Raw genomic sequence first — 27195 nt, 5'->3', positions numbered from 1 at the left:
CTGAGAGCTGCGATCTGGGTCAACAGCAATAGTTTCTGCAGTCAAATAGCTTGCCGCTGTTCTTGCTGTGTACTCATGAGCTAAGAATTGGTCTTGATAACTAATACTTGGTCCTTGCGTGTTCTTGATCTTGGGAACTTCTCAAGGAGGGGGGTGAAAATGTCCTCATTAGGACTCAAGCCTTGTCTTAGGGTGGTATCAGGGTGGTGAGCCCGGGACAAGGAGTGTGAACTGGGACAAAGAGTTATAGGTCAAGAGTTGGAGCCAGGGAAGGAGCAGATTGGTAGCAGGAGTGGGTAACGGTTGAGTTTTGGACCTACAGAGTGGACTTCAAATTTTGGAAGAATTTGAGTTGAACAGGTGGTCACAGCTTGTGCATGTCACTTTGGGGTAGCTGCTTCAGGAAAGTGAATTTTGATTCCATGGATTCTCTGAAGGTAGCACCGAAGTTCAGCAGAGAAGTACAAACGGATCCTCTTTTTTACTGAGTGCACAGCAAAGGTAAGATGCTGTTTGAAGGAGCCTGGGTTGCTCTATTTGCACTAGACACTCTCTCCTCTCTATCTCAATTGCTTCTCTCTCTCCTCTCTATTTGTCTTCCTCTTTCTCACTCCCTTCTATTTCCTCTTTTTCTCTTGTTCTCTCTCATTCTCTCTATTGTTTTCTCTCTAGTTCTTTCTGTCATTCTCTCTATCTCTTGCTTACTCATTCTCTGTCATTCTCTCTTTTTTGGTTTTTCTCTCACATTCATTCAGTCTCTTGTTCTCTCTTTCACTCTCTCTCTCTCTCTCTTTCTCTCTCTCTTTCTCTCTTTCTCTCATGCTTTCTTCCCTGCACCTGAGACAGGGCTACATTTGGATCCTGTGTAGAGTCACCTGGTTCTTTTGGACGGGTTTTCAGCAAGCACATCAAGAGGTAAGATTCTAATTCGAGCCTCAGCAGGTAACATTATGATGGAATCTCACTATGTAGGAATGAGTTATTCGGCACATTGTGCTACATTAAGTGTAAGAGCTACCCAACTGGAACACAGCTCTTGTAGTCTTCACGAATCTTTACAGGCATCCCCTTTCCAAGCAGTGATATCTAGAAGTCTGTCAAATGCTTGGAATTAGGGAGATGCTCAGGAATTTAACTTTATTGCCTTTCAAGCATCACTTCAATGCAACATAAGTGCACACATATACAACCTTAAAATTCTTATTGTTTTATAGGGGCTGTCCCCCACCCATATTTGAACATGACCCCACCTTTAAAATACTGAGCCAGAGGGGAAAGTGAGAGAATCTTCCATTTTATTCGGAACATCTGCAAACAACTTGGCAGAGTGATTAAGCATAATTATAAGCAAACTGTCATTGTCAAGCTATCCAAACTGAAGAACATTTACCCAAGTGTACTGTCTGAATTTTCATTGCGAAGCTGCTTGCCTAATAAATAGACAGAGGTAGAGCTATGAGCAGAACATCCTTTACAAAAGGCAGCAGCTCTCAACTTTACTACCATGTCAGTAGAAAACAGTGAGTCGGGATCATTGCATATGAAACTGACTGATTCTTAAAAGCTTTGTATATACATAAATTTAACTTTTAACAAGAAAATAAATCCATGCAATCCATTACAGAGACAGAAGAGATTCTGCAGATGCTGGAAATCTTGAGCAACACACACAAAATGCTGGAGGAACTCAGCAGGTCAGGCAGCATCTACAGAGGAAAGTGAGCAGTTGATGTTTCGGACTGAGATTCTTTAAAATGAAGATCGTCTGTTTATTTCCCTCCATAGATGTGCCTGACCTACTGAGTTCCTCCAACATTTTGTATGTGTTGCATATGATCTGTTGAAGTATTTGCACACATGAAATTATACAATCAATTTAATATTTATAGGACTATACTGTTATAAATTCACTCAATCACTAAGTCTGTTTGTTCACTGAATTTCTCATTCCATGCTGTGTGGAATATTGGAATTATCCACTAAAGACTCCAGCATTTTTTGTGGATTGCTTCCCTAGAGATGCCTCATACAACCTGTCCCTCCTTCTATTTCATACCTCTTCCCTCAATACATTTCTCTTCCTACCACTATCTTCAATGTGTGTATCAAGCTACCCATGCAGAACATGATAGATTCCATTTGGTTTTGTCCATATCTACAGTAGTTAGTTATATGTGTATTTGTTCAGTTTCTGGATGTGATATGCAATCTTGATTTTGGTTGCTTCTTCAAGCTGTCCATGATTCTGCCTTTGTTTCCAAAATGTTCTGCACTTTGGCTCCCACTCTAATTCACTGTGGGCGCTAGAGCTTTTCCCCATTTGAAGATAAGAAGTATCTATCATTGCCAAGGTTTTCAATGCTGGCATGATTATTTCCAGTTAGTTGCATTATGACTGTGTTTCAGCAAGTCCATATCACTACACCATCCCTCACAGGAGTCTTGGAACTGACTTCACATTGTAGTGTAGTTCTCTCTCAAACACCTGACTGATGTGGATTTAATCTTAGTGATCCGGAAAGATGCCTCACCCATACTTGGAAGTGGCAGTCCAGCAAATGTGACTGAGAGGGTCTTGAGACCAGTAATGATATTAATAACCATTACTGGGCTATTGTGCATTAATCATGGAGACTGCACCAAGTGAATCTAGTTGGAGTCATCCTTTCAAACCAGGCAGCACTTCCAGGGCTTTCCTCCTCAGTGTCACTGTCTGAGATACTAGAAGATAGCTAGCAAGTTAAACAAGTAAGTTGGTTTATTAAACAAAACAACTTACAGAGAGACATGCATCATTTCTCATCCATATGCCCACTGCACACAGATTAATGGATGCCTTCTATGCAAAGATGTTGTTACACCTCCCTTGGGCTTGGGTGGTGTCAGTTTGATGAGTGTTTTGCCACTGCAAGTGAGAGAACTCTGGAAACCTGTGTTGACCTTGTGCTTGCCTGATCTCAGTTGGTCTACTCTGACTTGCAATTGCTCCATGATCTGTTTCCCATTGCATCTAGCTTTGTGGTGGACAACTCTCCCAAGCCTTTTGGAAAGCCAACATTCCCTGTTGCTCAAATAGATGAGTCTTGACCTTCAATCAGAAAGTTCCATCTCTCCTAATTGTTATAAGAGAGTGTGTTTAAAGATGGTGATGCTTCCACCTCCTCCACGCTACCTCCAAAGAATAATTTTTCTCCTTGCTTCTTGGAGATTAATCTTCAGTTCTTGAAGACTCTAAACAAACCTGAAGGGCTGGTGACCCTAAATGTGTCTCATTGTTTGTGATTAACCTCCTCTGATCATTACTAATACTGTGGTCCTTTCTAAAGTGGTTTCTGGATCTATTTGCCTTTGGTTTCTACAATGCAGCACCCAACACTAGCTGTTTAGTTTGGTTCTGCTGACCTATCAGTGGTTTATGTGCTTACAGACAGCCCTGCAGGCGAGCGAAGGCCCACCATTCTCACCCCCAGGGGTACAAGCAGCAGGAAGACTGTGCTGAGAGGACAAGTGTTGTACCTGGAGTGCATCGCTGAAGGCCTGTAAGTTGACTTGTCCCATTTGGGGGTGGGGGGTGACTTGTTCTCCATACATTGCCTCATAAAGAGCAGATGGTAAACCAATTCCTACTTGTCTTCTAGGATGGATGTCAAGCATCCTTAGGGCACTATGTTGAAGCTATCACTTTGAACAAGTTGATGATCAGATCATTTCTTTCTGAAGGAAGTTGCCATTACACCAATGTAAAAACTTACAAGGCATATTATTTGGATGGTCTAGCCATTAATAGAAGGGATATACAAGGAAGGATGGGGGCAATTTAAGTGGTTAAATTATTAGATACACAGACATCCAAGGTTGACGAAAGCAGTAAGGATAGGAATTTTAGAGGCTCTGGTTATAATCCTCTAAACATCTGTTGAAACAAAGTTGGAGTCCAAAGACTGGAAAATTGCAGATGTTACACCCTTGTTCTAAAGAGAGGACACAAGAAACAAAGTTCCAAAGACCAATCAGTTTATTCTTGGTGGTGGGGAACACTTCTAGAAACCACAACTCTAATTTGTAAAAGAAAGCCAACGGAGATTTGCCAATGGTAAATCTTGTCCAACAAAGCCTGATGGAGTTTCTTTGGTGAAGTAACGGAGAAGATTAATGAGCAAAGAGTGGTACAAATGACAAGGAGCCATATCAGAGATTTGTCAGTCAAAGCTGTCCAACCATGGTGCCGAAGAGGCAGTAGCAACATGGATTAAAAATTGGCTAAGAAGCGAAAAGGAAGAGTGGTAATGACCATTGCTTGAGGAAGGAGTACGATGGAATTTATCAGAGGGACACACTAGGATGACTGCATAAAATATTTTAGTGAACTAGATGGGTGCACAGGGTGTTATTTCCAAATTTGCAGATGAGACTAAACTTGCAGGACTTGTAGAGGAGAATAATAGACATCAAGGTGATAGAGTCGGACTGCAGGGGTAGGTGGCAATGTGTCCGAGGAAATGTATTGTGAAGTGTTAGGTTTTGGAAGGAAGAATGAAAAGAGTCCATTTAAACTGTGGAGCACAATCTTGAAAGGGGCACAAGAACAGTGAGGTACAGGAATATACGTTTGCCTGATTCATTGAAAGTTGCATGGCCAGTTGAGAAAGCACAGTATTCAGGATCCTGGGCTTTATAAATGGAGGTACAGAGCAGAAGGGCAAAAATGCCATGCTAACTCTTTATAAAATACTGGGTTGGCCACCACGGGAGTATTATGGCCAGTTTTGGTCATCACGCTTCAGGAAAAAAGTGAAGGCTTTGGAGATGATGCAGAAGAGATTTACCATAATAATTGCATGAATATAAATAGACTGGAGAAGCTGGGTTTGCTTTCCTCGGAAGGAGGATTAACAGAGATATTTAAGATGGTGAATGGTTTAGAAACGGGAAAATTCTGCCCAGTGGTGGAGGAATCAGAACCAAAGTCATTGCAAAGGAACAGAAACTCTCATGAAGAGCAGCTGACAGATGGTAACCTTATTATAGCAATGAGATATAAAATGAACAGTGATGTCAGTTGAGGGATAATTTTTTTTGTCAGAGCTTCAGCTAGTAGTCTCCTGCTCTTCATATAATGTCCAGTAATCTTTGATATCCAACCTAGAGATCAAGCAGAAGTCCCTTCCTAGAGACAGAACATTTGATAGCACTATGTTCAGTTACCGCTGTCCCATTGTTTTGGGAAGGATTCCATTCACAGTTCCCTGTAAAACCCATTGAAAAGTTGTCTTCCATGGGTTGAACCACTTTTTAATAAACACTTAAGGTATGTCCTTACAAAAGACACTTTCACCTGAGCCTCATCTGTTCTGTTCCAGGCCAACACCGGTAATCCATTGGACAAAAGAAGGGGGAGAACTACCCAGTGACAGAGCCTTTGAGATCAATTTTAAGAAGACCCTGAAAATCATTCACGTATCGGAGGCAGATGCAGGGAAATACCGATGCACTGCAAAGAATTATTTGGGAACCAGTTCACATGTTATTGCAGTAACAGTCAAAGGTCTGGCTCCTCTCGTAGAGATCAACTCCTTTTGCCACAGAGAGACGTTTCATTGTAGCTTGGGCAAATGCAAAAGGATGCTTAGCTGCAGTGGAGAGAGTGACAAAATTAAACCTCCACTTCTTTTTTCCTAACTTGAAAAATGTCAGTGTGATATGTTCTGGTGACTATTAACTAGACAGACATGGCTACCTGTGATATTGATAGCAAGCAATCAATTAATTTGTCAATGTTAATATTGATCAGGACACATATCTGCCGAGTTATATACCACAGACATAATTAAGATAACCACTCTAGCCAAAGAGTACACACTATTTCTTTTGTTGGGTGTCATCCGCACTATTTATGTAGGCAGAGAGGTTGGAGTTGGAATCCAAGAATAAGTATGCTGCATTTTTGGACACTGGGAATGGTTTGGCTTTGGAACAATGCCTGAGTCGCAGAAAAATACTTTTTACATTAACACCTCTGAATTCAGTCTGTGCAGATAACTTATTGCATCTGCCAGGAGCTTGTGCTTTTTATCCCCATAGTTCCATTACATCAGTGGCTCAATTGATTTGACAGCAGTGTCACCCTCAGAATGTTTGCAAATAAATTATAGGAAGTCTTCCCTGTTGAAATGGGCAAGATGATAATCTTTTTAGGATGTTGGTTAAGTATATTTTGTGGCCAGGGTAGATTTGAGCAAGAATAATACTTTTCACCTGAGGATAAATTTCATTAATTCCACATAGAGCCCAATGAACGTTTGGGTATTATGTGAATTAAAGTATATAGGGTTGATGAAAATAGTGAAAAAAATTAGCTGTGATTTCATTGAGCAGGGAAACTTATTTCCTCGTGATATGTCTTGTTCGATTGTTCCAGTGAGAGAAAACATCCATTCAGGTTTTCACTGTCTTCCCACTGGGAGAACCCATCACCACTGAGTTTCTTCCCATTGGTAGAGTTTCATTGCATTGCCTGGCCTAATTCCCACCTCCCATTAAAGAAAATGAATTTTAGAATGGGATTAACCATTCTTGAGTCTGTTCCAGCATTTAATAGTAGCATAAGTAATCAGATTAAGTTTGGCAGTTTTAGCCATGTTGACCATTGTGGGCGACTGCATGCTCTGACTTGATACTGGTTTTATACAGCTGCACCGTACTGGATCAGTGAGCCAAAGAACCTGATTCTGGCTCCTGGGGAAGATGGGAGACTCATCTGCAGAGCAAATGGCAATCCCAAGCCTGCCATCCAATGGCTGGTCAACGGATTTCCCATTGAAAGTGAGTATGAGGACGAACAGTGGACACAGTAGTACTACGTAAATGAATTTTGGATGTGATGTTCTCATCAGGAAATACTGACTTCTTTTTGATTGACAGATGCCCCCAGTGACATCAGCAGGAATGTAATGGAAGACACCATCAGCTTCACCAAAGTCCACACCTCATCCAGTGCTGTTTACCAGTGCAATGCTTCAAATGAGCATGGATACCTAATGGCGAATGCTTTTGTCAATGTACTCGGTAAGATTTCTCACTCTATATTAGGCCTCCTCAAAGTGATGCAATGAACGAACAGGTACCCATAAAAGACAATGACATAGGCGCAAAAAAAGGAGCATTTTCTCAGGGGTTGGAAGGAAATGGGCAGGACTACAATATCAGGAATTAGAAGTGAGTGAAGACTTGCTATCACAAATATTCCCATTGACCATGAAGCTGCAGTCATTTGGGAAAGAAAATTCCAAAGATACAAAACACGCTGAAGAAATTTACCACGGTACAGACCAAAGTAACTGACCTCTTATCCCAGAAATGTTCCACCAGTTGCTAAAGTCTCCAGCCAATAGAAACAACCTCTCAGCTCCTCTGTTGTCGATTACTCTCAGCATCTTTAATGTTTCATTGAAATAACCTCAGGGGAAAACTCCACAGTATCTGCTTAGCCAGCCTTTACCATCTTGATTGGTGATGGTGAAGTTGTTTGATGAGGGTAGAGCTGTGGATGATGTCTACATTGATTTCCATAAGGCCTTTGTCAAGATCCCTCCTGGGAGGCTCCAGAAAAAGAAGATGCATTGTATCCACAGTGACTCGGCTGTTTGAGATTCAGAATTGGCAGAGCGTGGTAGTTGATGGGAATTATTCTGATTGGATGTCTGTGACTAGTGTTCTGCATGGATCTTTGCTGTGTGTGATCTATGTAAATAATGTGGATGAAAACAAAGATGGGTGTGTTAGTAAGATTGCACATGATACAGAGATTGGTAGTGTTATGGATAGTAAAGAAGACTGGCAAAAAATACAGTGGGATCTTGATCAGTTGCATATATGGGTGGAGAAATAGCAGAGGGAACTTATGAAGTGTAGCTCTGGGGCGATCAAACGTAAAAGGACAGCATACTGTTAACGGCAAGACCCTTAATAGCGTTGATGGGCAGAGGAATCTTGGGATTGAAGCTCATAGCTTCCTGAATGTGGCTGAAACTCCCTGAATTTCGGCACGGACTAGAAGAGCCGAGGTGGCCTGTTTCCGTGCTGTAATTGTTATATAAACAGGTGTGGTTGATAGGTAGGTGAAGAAGGCATGTGGCATGCTTGCCTTATTAGTCGAGGAATTGATTTCAAGAATCGGGAAGTTATCTTGTATTTTTATAAAACACTAGGTGGGTCAAATCTGGAGTAATACATCCATTTCTGGTTACCCTGTCATAGGAAGGATGTGAAAGCCTTGGAGGGGGGGCAGAAGAGGTCTCTCTGCCAGGATGCTGTCTGGATTAGAGGCCATGCGCTATAAGGAGAGGCTGGCCATACTCGGGTTGTTTTCTCTGGATGAGTGGAGGCTAAGGGATGGTCTGATAAAGCTATAAGGTTATAAGAGCCATAGATAGAGTAGACAGCAAGTACTTTTTTCCCAAGAATGAACTGTCTAATACCAGAGGACATGCATTTAAGATGAGATGGGGGAGGAATGGGTAATCAAAGGAGATGTGTGGATCACGTTTTTTACATAGAGTGGTGGGTGCCTGGAATGCACTCCCTAAGGTGGTAGTGGAGGCAAACAGAGAAGGGGCAATCAGGAATCGCATGTAGAAATATGTAGGAAATGGAAGGATGTGGACATTATGTAGGCAGAAGGGATTCATTTATTTGAACATTTGATTGCTAATTTAATTAATTCGACACAGCATCGTGGACTGAAATGCTTTTCCTTTGCTGCACTGTGCTGTGTTCAATCCGTTCTTGATTATGGAGACCAAATCTGCAGTTGAAGTGTTGCAGAAACCAGGTCCAGTTGGGACAAGGCTTTCTTACTCATGCTTGAACCTCTATCCAATAAGGACCAACACACCAGCTACCTTTCGAATTCTGACACCTGCATACAAACTTCCAGTATTTTGTGTGCTGGGAAGCCATATTGTCTTAGAACACCACTATTGTTCTTCATCATCTAGGAGAGATTCTGTCTTCCTGTTCTTATTGTATAGTGAATGACTGCTTATTTTAGTGTATTGTAGCCGTTCCTGCATCTTCTTTGCCATGTGTTCATTAGTCTGCAGATTATTTGTGCACTGTTTAGCTTTCTCCCTCACCCAGCCCTGCACTATGTGCAAATTTAGATGAAATCTCCTCTCTCCTTTCACCTCAGTCATTAACATGGATTGTAAATATGTAGCGAACAGACCAGCACTGACTCACAACGACAGCCTGCCAACCTGCTAACGAAAGGTTTACTCATAATCGATATTTCTGTTCTCTACTAAACTAATACACTTAACATCTTAGCTCAGCTATTACTTTATGTATTAATATATTTTTAACAGTAACTTAACAAATACCTTTAGAAAATCCCAAAGTAGTGCAATGGATTCCAGTTACTTGTTCCTTTGTTTCATCAGGGCAATGGTTATTTGGGACAGCTCTTAAAGAACAAAAACTAATCAAGTAAATAGTTGGGATTCTCTTTGCTTATTTGGGACGCTACTCCACTTAATTGGGACAGGAGACTGTTGCTCAACAGTTTCTTCTGTGAACTTCTGTGGCCATTAGACACTTTACACCATGCTTAGAGCAAACAGTTTTTGTCATGTAGTAAGAAAAAATTTCCTTCCATTAAGGACAGTGGAAAAATAACCTTCCAAAATTTTAAGACAGATGTAGATGAGTACTTGACAGGCAAGGGGCTGAAAGACAGCCAAGAATGAGATGGTGAAGTTACAATCAGCTCAGGCATGATCTTATTAAATGACAGAGAGGGCTTGAAGTGCCAAATCACTTATTACTGCTCCTAATTCATGTTTTGTATATTTATTTTATCTTTCTATCAAATCCCATTTTAATCTCCCCAATGTAAGCTTCTGAGGGACAATATTTACCTTCATTGTAGTCTCTATACCTTGAGCAACGCACACAAAATGCTGGAGGACCTCAGCAGGCTAGGCTGGATCTATGGAGGGAAATGAACTGCCAGTGTTGCAGGCCCAAGATCCTTCATCAGGACTAGAAAGGATCTTGACCCGAAACATGGACTATTCATTTCCTTCATTGATGATACTTGACTTGCCGAGTTCCTCCAGCATTCTGCGTGTGTTGCTCAAGATTTCTAGCATCAGCAGAATCTCTTAAGTCTCAACACCTAATTTCTTTTTGTTTGTATTTTTGGGAGCAGTGTTGCAGACAGATTACAACTCTTGCTTTTCAGACTTATCCTCAGAACACTGCATCAGCACAGCACCTGTTAACAGAATTCTTCATCCAAGATGCCATGCTTTGCATAGCCTTCTGTTACAGTTTCATGGCAGCCTATTAGAGAACAGTTTTTCCCTCTTTCTTCATCCATTTACTTTCACAAGTTGTGTAGTCGTCCACTGTGATTAACACTTGTTAGGAATAGCTCTACTTGGCCAATTACCCAAGCAAGGAGAATAGTAACCTTCACAGATTTGAGACAGCATAGGCTACTGGATTGGAAGATGCTGCATTTCAGGATGGGATGCGGTGAATAATGATGCAGATGATTAGGCACCCCTTTGAAGTGCTGGCAGAAGAGGACAGTCAGGCAACTTGGGATGGAACAGATGAAGACTCAGTGATGAGTTGGGTCAGGGAGGAGCTTCATCTAGCAGAGCTCAGCTCTTCAGATGATCATCTGAGACAAGTAAAAGAATTAAATCCAATAGATTAATTCCTACTAGAGCTAATATCATGAGTTATTTTTACTCAATGTTCATAAGGTGAAAGGGATCCGTTGATTCAAATTTCATGATATAGCATCACCTTGTTAATTTTTTTTGGCCTATCAGTGCAGGTGTTTGGAGTGTATTCTCAGATTTTATTTCCTGCAATCTTTATTTTTAGAAAGAATACCTTGAATTTCAGTACTGGTTTAAAATGCTCTTCACCAATTGCTGATTTTGTTCTAATCATAGTCATAGTCATACTTTATTGATCCCGGGGGAAATTGGTTTTCGTTGCAGTTGCACCAGAAATAATTAAATAGTAATAAAACCATAAATAGTTAAATAGTAATATGTAAATTATGCCAGGAAGTAAGCCCAGGACCAGCCTATTGGCTCAGGGTGTCTGACCCTCCAAGGGAGTTGTAAAGTTTGATGGCCACAGGCAGGAATGACCTCCTATGACGCTCTGTGTTGCATCTCGGTGGAATGAGTCTTTGGCTGAATGTACTCCTGTGCCCACCCGGTACATTATGTAGTGGATGGGAGACATTGTCCAAGATGGCATGCACCTTGGACAGCATCCTCTTTTCAGACACCACCATCAGAGAGTCCAGTTCCATCCCCACAACATCACTGGCCTTACGAATGAGTTTGTTGATTCTGTTAGTGTCTGCCACCCTCAGCCTGCTGCCCCAGCACACAACAGCAAACATGATAGCACTGGCCACCACAGACTCGTAGAACATCCTCGGCATCCTAATGTAAGAAAGGTGGTAGCTTTGACAAGCAGGAATAGACTAAATGAACTTTGGAACATTGATGAGGAAGAATTTTGTAGAACTGAGATGAGGAGAAATCTCTTTAGCCAGAGGCTAGAGAAATCATTGCCACACATGGCTGTGGAGGCTAAGTTGTTGGGTATAGGTTCTTGATTAGTAAGGGCTCAAAAATTATGGGGAGGTGACAGGAAGATGTTGAGAGGGATAGTAAATCAGCCGTGATAAAAAAGCAGAGCAGACTCAATGGACCAAATGGCCTAATTCTACTCCTATGTTTATGGTCTAATGATTTAGTAGTCCTCTTTTCACTGTTGCTAACTGATGGGCCAAGTGGCCTATTACTGTTCCCATGTTCCTATGTCAGAGCAATAGGGCTGACACCTGTTCAAAACAGTGCCTTGGGCTCATTTACATCTACCTGAGAGACCCTTGCTTTACACTATGAAGACAGAGTCATGAAATCATAATTACTGTACTGTACAAAAGTCTTAGGCACATATATACATTGCAGTACCTAAAATTACTACAGTGCTATGCAAATGTCTTAGGACATTTGCACAGTACTGCAGTAATTTTAGGTATTGCAATGTACTGCTACTACAAAAAAAAACAAATTTCATGACATATGTGAGTGATGATAAACCTGATTCTGACATGGGTCTCTATTGTGGACTGAGAATGAGAAGGGGGCAAGGAGAGTGAAGTCATGGTTGGGAACAGGGGAAAGGAGATAGGAGGGAGCAAAGGCATCAGAGAGACATTCTGTAATGATCAATAACCCAATTGTTTGGAATCAAATGATCTTGCCTGGTGTCTCAGGGCTGGGTGTGTCTGCACCTGTGCTACCCCTGCACCTGGCACTCCTTCTCTGCCACCTATCTCACACCCTTCCCCACGGTGCTCTGTGCTCACCATTCCCAACATCTTTTGCTCCTGCCAGATTTACAAACTCGCTCTCCACTCAATGTTGACTATTACAGTGCTGCCCAAATGAGCTGATTCCATTTGCCTGGCGTTTGGCCCATTTCACTCTAAATCTTTACAATCCATGTACCTGTCCACATGGCTTTTAAATACAGTATTGTCATTGCACCTGATTCTATCACTTCTTGTGGCAGCCCTCTCCATGTACCCTCTGTGTGAAAAATGTTGCCCCTCAGCTCTAGCTTTAGCCTCCCCTACCCCGGGAAATGGACTACAGCCTCCGACAGTTCAGCCCTTCACGTGCCTCGACATCTTATACAGATCTCTGGAGTGACTTGAAGTAACAGCCTTCTGACTCAGCCAATGAAAGTTCTCTTATTCCTTTCAGTCAGTAGACAGTGCGAGTATTTATTTTTTGCTGCTGTTAGTTCTTGTAAGAACTTTGCAAGTTTTAGCCCTGGGTGATTTAACATTCAGTTGCATGAACTGCTTTTCGTTTTGTGACCCTCTGTAGCTGAGTCACCCAGAATGCTTTCTGAACCTGACCAAGTTTATCAAGTAATTGCCAACAAGCCTGCACTGCTGGACTGTGAATTTTTTGGATCACCAATACCTCAAATTCAGTGGTAAGGATGTTAATTTATTTGCTTTGCTCTATGTGTAATTAAATTTATTGCAATCTGATCACTTGCCTGGTATATTTTTAGTTTTACTTTAAGAGAAGCTCTTCTTCAGCATGTCTCCATGACTAAGTACACAATCATCGAGAGCTGGTTTAAAGAAACCCTTACAACAAGGCAGTTAAAAGCAGTGCATGGCCTAAGATGGCCAACCTGAGTTTGTTTGTGATGTTCCTGGCTCTGTGAGGGATGCACAATCACACAAGAGTCGTCTGTCTAAGAGCTCAGTGACAACACTACCAAGAAATTGGGTTGGATGCGATCTTTTGGTAACTGAAGTGTTACATACCTCGTAACTGGGTTGCCAAACCAGCAGAAATGGACCACTTCGTTGGAGTCTGGATTACTGGAACTAAGAAAGTTTTATTAAAGAAATAAGCAACACAGTACTCTAATAGTAAGGATATAAATGCAACAGATTAGCAATGAATAAACACACATGTACACAGAACTAGGATAATAGGATCAATCAAGCTCTATCGCAGCCTAGGGGTAAAATGATCAGTCACAAGTGACACAAGAGTTCAGTTCAGTTTCAGTTCGCAGTAATCACCGTCGTGCTGTTGGGGAGAGAGAGAGAGAGAACGAATGAATATGCAAATCGGATTCCAAACAGGCCTTTGATATTCCTCGCAGTTAGCTTTCGGGCGAGCCCTTTGTAATGTCTTCTGAGGTCACCGACTGTGACCCCTCCATTCCAGATACGATCGTTCTTCTGCGGTGAACCCGGCACCCAGGCAAGGGCGGACACATACACCGGGTTCCCGCCCGACCGCACCTTTCCACCCTGTGCGTCTATGGCTGGTCCCGCGACCAGACCTCCAAAACTCCCACCAACTTGTGGGAGCACACCGCTTCCAGGGTCTCGTTACCTCGTGGTGTTGTGTGTGGTCTTTGCCTTAGCGAACCTGTCCCTTTTATCCCCCTGCTGGGGTATCGCCTGTCCATCAAACTTCAAACAGTTCAGGTTCAAAGCAAACTGGTCTCTGACAATACTCGGAACTGTGTGTCCCTTTTGTTAATCCCTCTCGTCTCTCATTAACATTTCTAAATATTCCCCCATTGTCCTCTTATTGGCATCAATCTTCTGATAATTTGGTCTGTCGTCACAGAAGAAAAAAAAGATAAAGATTTGCTTTATTTGTCACATGTATATCAAAATATACAGTGAAATACATCAAATCAAATCAGCAAGGATTGTGCTAGGCAGCCCGCAAGTGTCACCACACTTTTGGTGTCAACATAACATGCCCACAGCTCACTAATCCTAACTGCAGGTCTTTGGAATGTGGGAGGAAATTGGAGAACCCAGAGGAAGCACACATACAAACTCCCTGCAGACAGCTACAGGCATTGAACCTCCATCACTGATTACTGGCTGGTGCTATAAAGTGATTTTACTAACCCTTCTGTGACTCTGCTACCCCTACGCTACCATGCCAACCATATTTGTGTGGGAAAGTTGAGGACATACAGTACTGTGCAAAAGTCTTAGGCACATATAAAAAGAAATCTGTAAAGTGAAGATGCTTTCAAAAATAATGAAATGAGAAGTTTCTAAATATCAAAAAATTTACTATAAAGAGCATAAAAAGTAAAAAAAACTAATCACCCTTGGTGTAATCACCCTTTGCCCTTAAAACTGCATCAATTCTCTTATGTACATTGTCATGCAGTTTTATAAGAAAATCAGCTGATAGCTTGTTCCAAGCATCTTGGAGAACTTGCCACGGTTCTTCGGCAGACTTTAGCTGTCTCACTTGATTCTTTCTCTCCAGGTAATCCCAGACAGTCTCAGTGATGTTGAGATCAGGGCTCTGTGGAGGCCATACCATCTGAAATTATATGTAGGTTGCCTAAGACTTTTGCACAGTACCTTAACTGGGATTTGTACACTGAGTGGTTTAGTTTCCGGTTCACTGTACAGCTCCACTGCTCAGATTTTGTTTCCTCTTTGTTCTTACCAGAATGTTGCAGCTGTAATCTCATTGTTAGTCTGGGTGTGGCAGGTGTGATGCCAGTCCACCAGAGTCATAGTCATAGTCATACTTCATTGATCCCGAGGGAAATTGGGTTTCGTTACAGTTGCACCAACCAAGAATAGAGTATAAATATAGCAATATAAAATCATAAATAGATAATAATATGTAGATTATGCCAGATGGAAATAAGTCCAGGACCAGCCTATTGGCTCAGGGTGTCTGACCCTCCAAGGGAGGAGTTGTAAAGTTTGATGGCCACAGGCAGGAATGACTTCCTATGACGCTCTGTGCTGCATCTCGGTGGAATGAGTCTCTGGCTGAATGTACTCCTGTGCCCAACCAGTACATTATGTAGTGGATGGGAGACATTGTCCAAGATGGCATGCAACTTGGACAGCATCCTCTTTTCAGACACCACCGTCAGAGAGTCCAGTTCCATCCCCACAACGTCACTGGCGTTACGAATGAGTTTGTTGATTCTGTTGGTGTCTGCTACCCTCAGCCTGCTGCCCCAGCACACAACAGCAAACATGATAGCACTGGCCACCACAGACTCGTAGAACATCCTCAGCATCGTCCGGCAGATGTTAAAGGACCTCAGTCATTATGAGCACTCCAGTGCTTTAAAGTGCATGCTGTCTTGAACTGAACAGCAGTGATCATGGGCAGAAATCCTTCAGAAACCGTTCAGACAATCTGGATTTTCAGTAATCCATCCTCTTCTTTAAATGAGCGATCTCTCAGCAGTAATCAAAGTGCGGATGTGGAATGAGGCGGGAGATTATGGAGCAGCTGATTGGAGTATGAGAGCAGGCAGGGAGAGGAAAGGTGGGAGGAAGTAAGCAGCAAATCCTAAATGGTGGCATTGGTGGTGACTGAATAGCTGTGGTTCATTGAGAGCGGACAAGCAACAGATCATGTTTAAAGAGACACAGGATCCACCACCATCCAGGCTGTGCTCTCGTCTCGCAGCTGCCATCAGGAGTCTTAGGCCTAGACTACCAGGATTAGGAACAGTTAATATCCTTCAAACATCAGGCTCTTGAACCAGTGTGAATAATTTTATGTACCTCAATCCTGAACTGATCCCACAACCTATGGACTCACTTTCAAGGAATCTACAGCTCATGTTCTCAGTGTTATTTATTTATTTATTGTTTGGTTTTGTATTTTCACAGTTTGTCTTTTTCACATTGGTTGTTTGTCAGTCTTTGCTTGTGTGTAGTGTTTCGCTGATTATATTGTATTTCTTTGTTCTACTGTGAATGCTTGCAAGAAAATTAATCTCAGGTAGTATATGGTGACATATACAGTACGTACTTTGATAATAAATTTAATTTGAACTTTGAAATTTGGCAGCTGCAAGTTTTGGAATCTTGAGTAACACACAAAATCTCTGAAAGAACTCAACGTCAACAGAGGAATTGGATAGTTGATATTTTGAATCTGAAGAAAGGATCTCAACTCAATGTTGACAGTCGATTTCCCGCCAATTCACGTTAAAGGCTGAGTGGGACCATAACAGAAGAACTGAACGCCAAGGGAGCCAGGGGTGGCCAGGTAGAGAGTTTGTAAGGGTATTCAAAACAGTGAAGGTTTGGGAGAGGGTTCCAGGCCAGAAGGGCCAATAGTCATTGAAATGAGTAGTCCGAGTGAACTAAAGAGAGAATGAAGAGATTGCTTTTATACACAGTAAGCTGCTGCTTAGTTTAAGACAGCGTGTGGTATATACCTCAAGAATGGTTGAAAATAGATAAATATTTAATGAATGTACTGCTGGTGGCTGGTAAAAAGACCCTTACCAGGAAATGGTTATCACAGGAGAGCCCAACTCTAAATGTATGGATGGAAATTACAATGGACGTTTACAAAATGGAGAAGATAACAACATCTGTTAATCATAAGTTGGAACAATTTTATTCATACTGGAAAAAATGGTTTAACTACATAACACCTCATAGGCCTGATTTTATTCTCACAAATCAATGAATATGTTGTAAAGAAAGATCACTCCCTACTCTACTGTACATAGTTTTCTTCTTTTGATTGTTCTTTCTTTCCTCTCCTTTCTGTAACTGTATATCTCAGATAAATATTATGTGGAGATTTGTGACAAATATGATTATATGATATATATGTACAGTATCTGAAATACATCTTATGAAAATGTTTGTTTGATGATGAAATTCAATAAAAAATAAAAGAATGATGCAGACAGATTTAGAAGACATTTCTTCAAAAAAAAGGGACAGGATGTTGACGTGCTAAAACTAAAAAATTTGCCTGCCTTTGAGCAAAGGAAAAAAGGGTAGTGAAACCATTATGAGTGCAGATTCAAAGGAAGGCACTGCAGATGGAACCATTGCCTCTCGGCTCCAGTTCAGTTATGTCCCCGGGTTCTCTCTGCGTTGAGTCTCCACGTCCTCTCTGTGACCAGATGAATTCTTCACTGGTTTCCTCGCACTTTCCAAATATGGGCTGGTTTTGAGATGAATTGGCTTCTGTGAGATCGCTACCAGTGCAGATGGTGATAAGAGAATCCAGGGACATATAAGGGAGGATAAGTGGGGAATAGTGTCTGTTTGTATTGTAAGGAAATATGATGTATCACAGGCTCAAAGAGCCAAGTGCCCACCTTATTTCCATGAGCTTCCACGTTGGATGATATGTAGAAAGAGAGTTCACAGCCACACGAGTGAGACTGCAGAACAGTAGGCAGGGACTGTGCATTATCAGTAGAACCACTAAGAATTTGTTCTATCGTAGGTTCAAGGATGACCAAGGCAGTGTACTCCATGGTGACTCGTACACTGTGCATGAAAATGGCTCTCTGGAAATTGCCTTTGCGCAGAAGAATGACAGTGGCACCTACACCTGTGTAGCAACTAATTCTCGTGGCGTGGTCCAAAACCGAGCCATCCTGCAGATCAAAGGTGAGCTTCTTTACGCCAGCAAATTATAATTGCAAGAGCAAGTCACTTTAATTTTCCAAGTCGGGCATAATGAAACGGTATAATTTTCAGATCCGACGACCATTATTAAACAGCCACGCTATCAGTCTGTGCAGACACTGGGTACGGCTGTCTTCGAGTGCAAAGTGAAGCATGACCCAACGCTCTCACCAACCATTATATGGCTGAAAAATAATGAGGAACTGCCTGATGACAACAGGTACTATAGACTTCGGATTGAAAAATACACGATATAGTTGTGCCTGCTTAGTGAATCAAAGCCAGCAGGATTTGGACCCTATTAATAAACAGAGCAGACATGATAACTGCAAATCAGGATACACCCATGTGCAATAGACCTATGGCTCAAACAGATGGAATGAGGTGGCAAGTGAACACTAGGCAGATATTCTAGAAGCTGACTGTAGAGGTATTCATTCTCCTGGTTATTTTATTGAGTATTCTAGGTTAACTACAAATCTACTTCAAGACGCTCCGTTCTGCCTACTTACCCCTATGCCAAGGGATTCGGAAGGCTGGATCACTGGAGGTATTTAAAAAAGAAGCAGATAAGTTTATGAAAGATTATAATGCAGAAGAAGAGATGAGACCTAGTTCCATTCAGCTGTGGCCATACTAAATGGTGGGACATGTTTGAGATGCCTGATGGAATAGAACGCCTATGTTCTTGTCATAAGGCACGGAGAAAGGCCCTTTGCCCCACTAGGTCCTACCACCCATTTACACTGATCATGTTTCATTCTCCCCATATTCCTACCAACTCCCCCACCCCCCCATTTATATCACTCACCTACACACTAGGGGCAATTCCCAGTGGTCAGTTGTACAAACCTGTAGGTCTTTGGATTGTGAGAGGAAGGCATATCACCTGGAGGAATCTTGTGGTTACAGGGAGAACGTTGAGACTCCAAACACAGACAGTGCCGGAAGTTAAGATTGGAACGGTGTCACTGGGGCTATGTAGTCTGCTAGTTGCACTACTGTACTGCCTCTCACACTTGGATTCTTCTAGTTTCCATTTATTCTACATGGTCAGACTTTATGGTTGATTTTAATGGTGGAGAACTCACTCCATCAATCATAGTTTTGGACAAACCCTTGGAGATGGACTTCCCTTTGCTGTGGGACCACCCATCCCAATAGGCATTCAAGGTCTTGTCCTGATACCCAACAAATTTGATAACTGAACAAAATGCTCCAGAATTCTATAGAATGGCAACATCACCTCACGGCTCTTGAACACAACCCCCAACTAACGAAGACCAACACACCATAGATACGCCGTCTTAACCACCCTATCAAATTGCACAGCAGCTTTGAGGGGTCTGTGGATGTGCTCCACGCTGCTAAGATTCCTACCATTAACCCTGTACTCTGGCTTCAAGTTTGACTTTCCAAAGTATGTCACTTCACACTTTTCCAGATTGAACTCCACCTGCCACTCCTCGGCCCTGCTCTGCATCCTATCAATGTCCCATTGTAACCTACAACACCCTTCGATGCTATTCGCAGCACCACAAATCTTCATATCATGTGCAGACTTACTAACCCACCCTTCCACTTCCTCATCCAAGGCATTTATAAAAATCACAAAAAGCAGGGATTCCCAACAAGGATCCCTGCTGAACTCCACTGTTCACCATCCTCCAGGTACAATCTACTCCATCTACTGTCACACTCTGCCTTCTGTGGGCATGCCAGTTCTGAAACCAGACAGCCACGTTTCCTTGGTTTCCATGTCTCCTTACTTCCTATAAGAGCCTACCAAGGGAATTTATCAAACACTTCACTAAAATCCTCTCAGATGAGCAAGTTGATAAATGCGAAGGACATTGATGTGCATTGTCATTCTTCCTTTCAATGAAAGCAAGGGGCCTCCTAGCAAGTCCATTGGCTTAGGAATGTATTTATGAGTTCTGTGAGTCCTTGACTTTTGGTTCCTATTGCTCTCATCACTAGAATTTCTCCTTCCTCACAAAGGAAGAATGTGGTTGGACTATAGAGAGCACAGAGGAGATTGACCAGCATATTGCCTGGATTGGAGAACTTTAGTTATGGAGGGAGAGTGGATAAGCTGGGCTTGTTTTCCCTGGGGCAAAGGTGGCTGAGAAGTGACATGATATATTAAATTATAAGAGGCATGGATACGGTAGACAGTCAGGATCATTTTTACCATGGTAACGATAACTAAACCAAGAGGAATAGTTTTAGGGGAGAGGGAGGGAGTTTAAAGGGTGATGGGGGGAGAATTTCTTAACATAAAGAATGGTTGCTAGTTGAAAGACACTGTCCAGGGAAGTGGTGGAATTAGATAATTCGCTATGTTTAAAGTACTTTTACACAAACATTCGAATGGGCAACACATAGGCTATTCAGCTAATCAAGTCTTACCCACTCACAGAACAATCCCATTCCCTACCAGTTTCCCCTGTAACTAACTCTCTTCACATTCCTATTAATCCAACCGCCCACCTATTCTAGAGACAATTTAATTGGCAATGAGCCTTACTGCCTTTGGAATGTGGGAGGAAACCAGAGAACTTTGGTACAGTTATAGTTGTGCTGAACAAAAGTATTTCCCCTCAACCCAAGCCCCTTGAATTTTTGGTACTTCACACTGTCAAGTGCCGGAAGTCAAGACAAAACCAGGAACTGCTGGAAGCAGCTGAGGCAGTTTTTCTAGGAGAGCTAGCAGACTGATAATTAAAGCATGATTCTGATTTTAGGCACCGGCCATCGGGTGACGTTTTGACCATTCTTGATGTAGCTGAAGAAGACCAGGGATCCTATACGTGTGTAGTGAACACCACGCTGGACACCAACTCTGCGACAGCTCACCTCACTGTCCTAGGTAATGCCCCCTCTTTTCTTTGTTTCTTCAGCCATAACTTTAGACCTCAGGATTTATGCCTCCAAAGATTTGGGCTGACTCTAGGATGTTTTAGAACTTCTCTCCACCAACAAAACCCTCCTGGCCGTGTGACACTGGTCAACAGATGTGTCGCGCTCCACGCCTGATGATCAAGCTTGCACCAAGAAACGTGCACTGCGAACACCACCTTGCCTAGGACGACCCTCTGCCCAAGGTGGATTGTGCCATTATATTTGGAACAACCAGCAAAATGTTGGAGGAAACTACGCAGGCCAGGCAGTATCTGTGAAGGGAAATGGACAGTTGATGCTTCAGGTTGAGACCGTCCATCTAGAATGTCAGATAAAAGAGAAGTGGCCAGTATGAAAACATGAGGGGAAGGGTGGAGCAAGAGCATGCAAGCAATAGATAAAGAAAAGTGGATTCCTTCTCTCTGGGTCTGAATCACCAACTGTCCATTGCCCTCCACAGATGCTGCCTGACCTGCTGAGCTCCTTCAGCAATTTGCTTGCTGCTCCACATTCCAGCATCTGCAGTCTGTCATGTCTCTATGCGGTTATATTTGGCTCCTCGTTTGAAACAAAACGCTTTGTCCCCACTGCGGACTCAGCTGGTGGAGCCAGTCACAGTGGACCAATGCAAATCCATCCTGGCCCAGAGGCAGCATCAGTCCCTGAGATAGGCTGGATGATGATAATAGATGCATGGTTGACTGAATTCCCTCTGGGATTCAATATCAAACCTCCGTGGCAGAGGATTGGAATTCAGGTCAAGGTCAGCCATGGTCAGGAAAATGGCATTCTATTGCATTATTGTGTGATGTCAGTAGGACTGGTGATGAGCTCAGTATCCTTCACTAGGATTCCAGCAAGCTCCGCTTTAAGGTCCATAATATCTACTTCAGGCTGTCCGGCTGTCCTTTGTAATCTCCATGTTCCAACCCTAACATCTGTCATTTGGGAGACAGGCTCCTTAGTGCGTGGAAACCAGTGTTCTCAGTTGTTCTCCTCTAGGACGCACAGAATAAACCGGCCTGGTGTAGTCTGACTTCCTCATCCTCTCTACAGTCGATTTTACTCCCCACACAGTTAGCGGCTCTTCCCAAATCAGCTCTGCAGCTCATGTGGTGATTGACTGAACATGTTGCCATGCAGTTCTTTCATTGAGGATTGAGAATACTGCCTCGCTGCATATGAGAACTCAGGACCCGATGTTCCTCTGCGGGTTATGCATCCCCCCTTTACTTATAACACGGCAGCTTCCCAAGACTGAGCAACAGCTTGGGGAGTTCAAGAGCAGTATGCTGAAGATGCTGGAAAGCTGAGATAAAAACAGAAACATTCCATAGCTCAGGCAGTACTGGAGGAAGGAGAATTAGAGTCTGAGTTCCAAGGGGATAACTGGAAACTCAGGGTCACCTTCGTGGTCTGCAAAATGGTCATACTTTCTGTGTTTGCTTCATCCAGTGCAGGAAAGAGCATCGAATGGAATAGACTAAATTGGAAGGAGTGAATGTGATAGCAGGAAGGGAAAAGGTAAAAGGGCTCGTGTTGCATCTCTTACTCTTGTCTGAAAGGTGACACAAGAAGGGCATTTATGGAGAAGAGTGCACCAGACTGACCCTCTGGAATGCGTGAAGGGGCTCTGGTGACAGCATCACATTGAAGGTGGTGCAAATTCAGGAGGACTGTGGAGGGTGGTGGGGTGGAAGGTGAGGACAGGGGGAAGCCAATCTTAGCTTTGTCCATGAGGTAAGTGAATGTGAAGAGATGAGGAATTAGGACAGACTTGGCTGAGAGATGTGTCAAATGTAGAGAGAAGCCATTGTGGAAGAAAAAGGGACAGAGGTTGGAAAATGTGGTGCTGAAAGTGGCGTCATTGATGGAAATAGCTGGGAAAACTGAATCAACTCCTTATAGGAAGTAGTATGGGAAGAAATGCAGGCAACACAACTTTGTTTGTGGGCATTGGTATGCCTTAAAAATTGAAAATACAGGAGATAATCAGGTCAGACAGCATCTGTAGAGGGAGAATCTGAATCAACTTTTCTCAGACTCCTAGTCAGCTTTAATTGGATCTGTAAAAGTTAGAAAACTAGTGTGTTTCATTTGGAGAGAGGACAAGGATGGAGGGAACAGAGGAATGTCTGCGATAGGATGGATGGGAATTCCTGCGACTTAATTGTTGGTGCCATGCGATGAGAGGGCAATGAGTGTCTCTTAATCATAGCTGATCTGTCTGGAGGAGGTATAAACAGAGGGGGATGAGTAAGGTTAAGGGAGAGAAGCAAGCACACAACTGAAACTGAAATGGCACGGCACAACTAGGAAGCTGAATCGAAAGAGAATGCTAGAAGTACTCAGCAGGGAGGTAACATCTGTTGAGAGAGAAAAAAAATAGATTCATGATTTATGTCCTTTCACTACAACTGGCCAGTTTTAACACAAATGGCAGATTATCTGAAATCGATGAATTCATTCAGAAACAAGTGAAAATCTGCAGATGCTGCAAATCCAAGCAACACACACAAAATTCTGGAGGTCAGCGAGCATCTATGGAAAAGAGCACAGTCAACATTTCGGGCTGAGACCCTTCAGCAGGACTGGGAAAAAAAGGATGAGGAGAGAATGGGGAATGGTGAAGGGGGGGAGGGGTGGGGGCATTACTGGAAGTTCAAGAAATTGAAGTTCATGTCATCAGGCTGGAAGCTACCCAGACAGAATATAAGATGTTGTTCCTACAACGTGAGTGTGACCTCATCGCAACTGGATAGCCTCCAAACTGATGGCATGAACATTGATTTATTGAACTTCCTGTAATGCCCCAACCCCCCCTTCACCATTCCCCATTCCTTTTTTCCTCTCTCACCTTATCTCCTTGCCTGCCCATCGCCTCCCTCTGGTGCTCCTCCACTTTTTTCTTTCTTCCTTGGCCTTCTGTCCTCTCCTATTAGATATCCCCTTCTCCAGTCCTGTTTCTCTTTCACCAATCAACTTCCCAGCTCTTTACTTCAGCCCTCCCCCTTCCAATTTCACCTCTCACCTTGTGGTTGTTCCTCCCCTCCCCTCACCTTTTAAATCTACTCCTCACCTTTTCTTTCGCCAGTCCTGCTGAAGCATCTCAGCCCAAAACATTGACTTTTCCATGGGTGCTGCTTGGCCTGCTGAGTTTCACCAGCATTTTGTGTGTGTTGCTTTGATGAATTCATTGTTAAGTTTGGAGGGCTGCAGTACACCCAGAGGGATGGTGAGCTGCTGTTCCTCAGGTTTGCTTTAGACTTTGTTGGAACAGTGTAGATGGGTGAAGACAGGGCAGTCAGAGTGGGGCAAACACTTAAAGAAACAGGTAGCTTGAAGGTTCAAACTCTGAGTGAACACTGTACAGAACACCTTCAGAGCAACCCTTTTCATTTGGCAAGGATGACCCTGAGCTTCCACAGTACAAAGCAGCTACTATTCCTAACCAAAGTTATGTGTAATTGCTCCAGTGTAGAGGAGACTACATTGTAGTATTCAAGCCTGAAAGTTCAAACTTATTTTCAGCCAATGACATTCTTTTCTAACTTCTCATTTTCAGGTTGTCTTAAATATGCAGACATTTCACATTTTACCAACCTAAGGTGCTTCAAATAAAAAAATGTAATCTCAAAAGCATTAATCATTTCACAACTCATATAAATCAGTAGTTCATTTCACAAAAATCTGTTAGAATGACTAATTTAATAAATATTTCAAAAGAACATATGTTCTTTGTTCAAGATTATTTCTTCTCCTTTGAATGTTGAATCTCTTTTCCATATGTGACAAGGATAACATTCACTTTAATTCTAGGATAACCAGTATCATTACTGTCAGATTTACAGACTGGCTCACACCCTCCATCCCAGTCCTCTCCAGCCTCCTCCTGCCTGGTATCCTTCCTTCCACTTTGGATGTGTCTCACATCTCACTTTCTACCTTAGTAATGGGAATTTGAATTCCTAATGTTAGGCAGCTCATAAAATCTGATCAAAAACAAATCCAGAGAGCAATGAATTGTTCATTGGCTGAATATTTCCAAAGCATTGTGGGAATGTTTCAAAGTCTTGGCCCTCAAGGAAAGAACACTGACCCCCATGTCTGGCTTCAGAACTATGCAGGTCAGCATTTTGTTAACGTGAATGTTAACCTTGTACAGTCAAGAAGAAGCCTTGAAAATGAAATATGGGATGGCAAGCATTACACAGATGGTGCTAGAACATCGTGCTGGGCTTCCATGGCAGCAATGAGAGATAAACATTCATTCTTCTGGTCAGGTGACCTAACTAGTTGCCATTGTTCAGCCAAAAGTATCAAAAATGAAGGTAAAATGTGCTTTGCGCATTGTTTATTTGAAGAGTTATTTAAAGGGCCAGATTGAAAAGGTCAGGGTCTTGGGGCTGGAGGCGAGGTATGGGCTGGTTCAGCTCACTGCCTCATGGTTTACCCGTCTCTGTACTGAACTGAGGCTGTGGCCTGCAACTGAATCTGCCTCGGGACTCACTTTCATAAACCTCAGTTCTGAATGCTACTTACTTACTTCTGTCGTTTGCCCAATTTGATTTCTTTTTCTCTGCACATCGGTTGTTCGACGGTCTTTTGTTTTAATTGGTTATATTGGGTTTCTTTGTTTAGTGGCTGCCTGTAAGGTCACAAATCTCAAGGTTGTATAATGCAAATATACTTTGATAGTAAGTGTACATTGAACTCTGAGTTTTTGAACTTTGAGTTTCGCTGTGTGTAAGACAGCTTTCTTTTAGATTACTTGATTCAATGTAAAATATTGTATGCAAATCCTGTTGAAATGTTTGTGGGAAGTGCTAATTTTTAAATGTGTATCTGGCTCTAAAGTGTGACTCTCTTCCACTTGTACAACTAAACCCTAACCTTGCTCTTTATTTCCAGCCCGCCCCTCAACTCCAGCTAGTCCTCACGGTAAACTAACAACTGTTTGTCTGAACACACTTCACGCTTCCATTTGTTTTGACTTTGGTCTCATAACTTCCATCTTCAGCAATGGTGTAGCATGTTCACTGGCATCATGTTTCTATCAAACATCACCTCTGGTGAAGCGTTGTGGCGACTGATGCTTATGCAGCTCTACGCTGCCCTTTATACGTAGTACAATTTCACCTTTTCATGAGCAACATTTGGTGTACCTTGTGTGTATTTCTTTGGGAACTTTTCTTTATCAAAGGTGGATAAATATATTTCCATCATATATAGCTAGATTTGTGCTTTGTTCAGCTTCTGGCTGAATGCGTGATCACATATTGTGGAACATCCATTACCAGAGATGGAGCTGGATAAAACCTTGTGCCAACATGAATAACAATTTTTTTGGGGTAATGCCAACTGGATCCATTTATTTTATGATTGGTTTTAGCTTCGATCCCACGCTAAGGGATTGGTGCAGCCTGGGTCAGAATGTGAAGGCATTCCATCACATGTAGTATTGTCCGTCATTGGGACTTCCATTCTGGCTGGTGATGGAGCTTCCACTGAGTGATTCCCTCCATTGAAAGCTGTGAGAAGAGCAGTTCTCTTGCAAGGTCTCTGCCCAATACATCACCCCATCTTTTCATTAATACATTTCCACTCTCTTAAGCTTTAATGTGGTTTTAGGATGAATTTTGTATCTGTTGTTCATATGGCAAGACTACATCTGATACGACTGTTAAATACGGCTGAGTACCCACAAAAAATCTTTATTGTTGGAGACACTTGAAGCTCATATTCTTGGAGCCCATCAGTAATTGGATCTATCAAATTTATCCATAGGGAGTGCAAGGGCCCCAGAGATGTGTGCAAAGAGAGAGAGCAGAAGATGTGTGTGTGGATATTAAAGAGTGTCTCAAATATCCATCAACTGTATGACTGTCCAAGCTCTGCCTGAAACGGGATTGTGTCTGCTGAGTAAGAGTGCCTGTTATAGTAGGGCAGGAACAAATCTGCTGTGACAGTGTCGGATTAGTGTGCAGACATGTGGCTTGGGTACCGTGCATTTGAGGCAGTCTGTCGCGAGCTAGCTATCTGAGCACCTTTGGTCCTGTCGAAAACACGTCTGAAGTGTGTGCCAGGAGTGTAAGATAAAGTGTATCAGATGGGTTGGGGCACAGTGCATTTTTCAAGAGGCTAAGATTGACTGTCACAAGATTGAAAATGACTGACACATCTGTAAAGGGGTGGGAGCGACTGCCACATCTGGCACAGCTGAGAATGACTGATAAATCTGTCGGGAGTGTGAG

The 27195-nt window shown here is 42.5% G+C and overlaps 1 protein-coding gene across 13 annotated transcripts in view; it reads left to right on the top strand.

Moving 5' to 3' along the window:
• nrcama (neuronal cell adhesion molecule a) overlaps positions 1–27195 on the top strand; it is a 421555-nt gene that overhangs the window by 320167 nt on the left and 74193 nt on the right. For 10 of the 13 annotated variants that reach the window (XM_072267965.1, XM_072267976.1, XM_072267971.1 and 7 more), the window contains 9 exons: positions 3428–3539; positions 5361–5545; positions 6691–6822; positions 6922–7065; positions 12939–13050; positions 17853–18019; positions 18110–18257; positions 20785–20909; positions 25853–25882. In XM_072267965.1, the coding sequence (XP_072124066.1) occupies positions 3428–3539; positions 5361–5545; positions 6691–6822; positions 6922–7065; positions 12939–13050; positions 17853–18019; positions 18110–18257; positions 20785–20909; positions 25853–25882 (1155 nt within the window). The remainder of the gene's footprint in view (positions 1–3427; positions 3540–5360; positions 5546–6690; positions 6823–6921; positions 7066–12938; positions 13051–17852; positions 18020–18109; positions 18258–20784; positions 20910–25852; positions 25883–27195) is intronic. The other 3 variants (XM_072267972.1, XM_072267975.1, XM_072267970.1) reach the window with 1 other exon arrangement.

This window comes from Mobula birostris, chromosome 9, assembly GCF_030028105.1.
Source record: "Mobula birostris isolate sMobBir1 chromosome 9, sMobBir1.hap1, whole genome shotgun sequence".
Classification (NCBI taxonomy): domain Eukaryota; kingdom Metazoa; phylum Chordata; class Chondrichthyes; order Myliobatiformes; family Myliobatidae; genus Mobula; species Mobula birostris.
The sequence above is the reverse complement of the archived record's forward strand: the minus strand, read 5'-3'. Positions and strand labels throughout refer to the sequence as shown.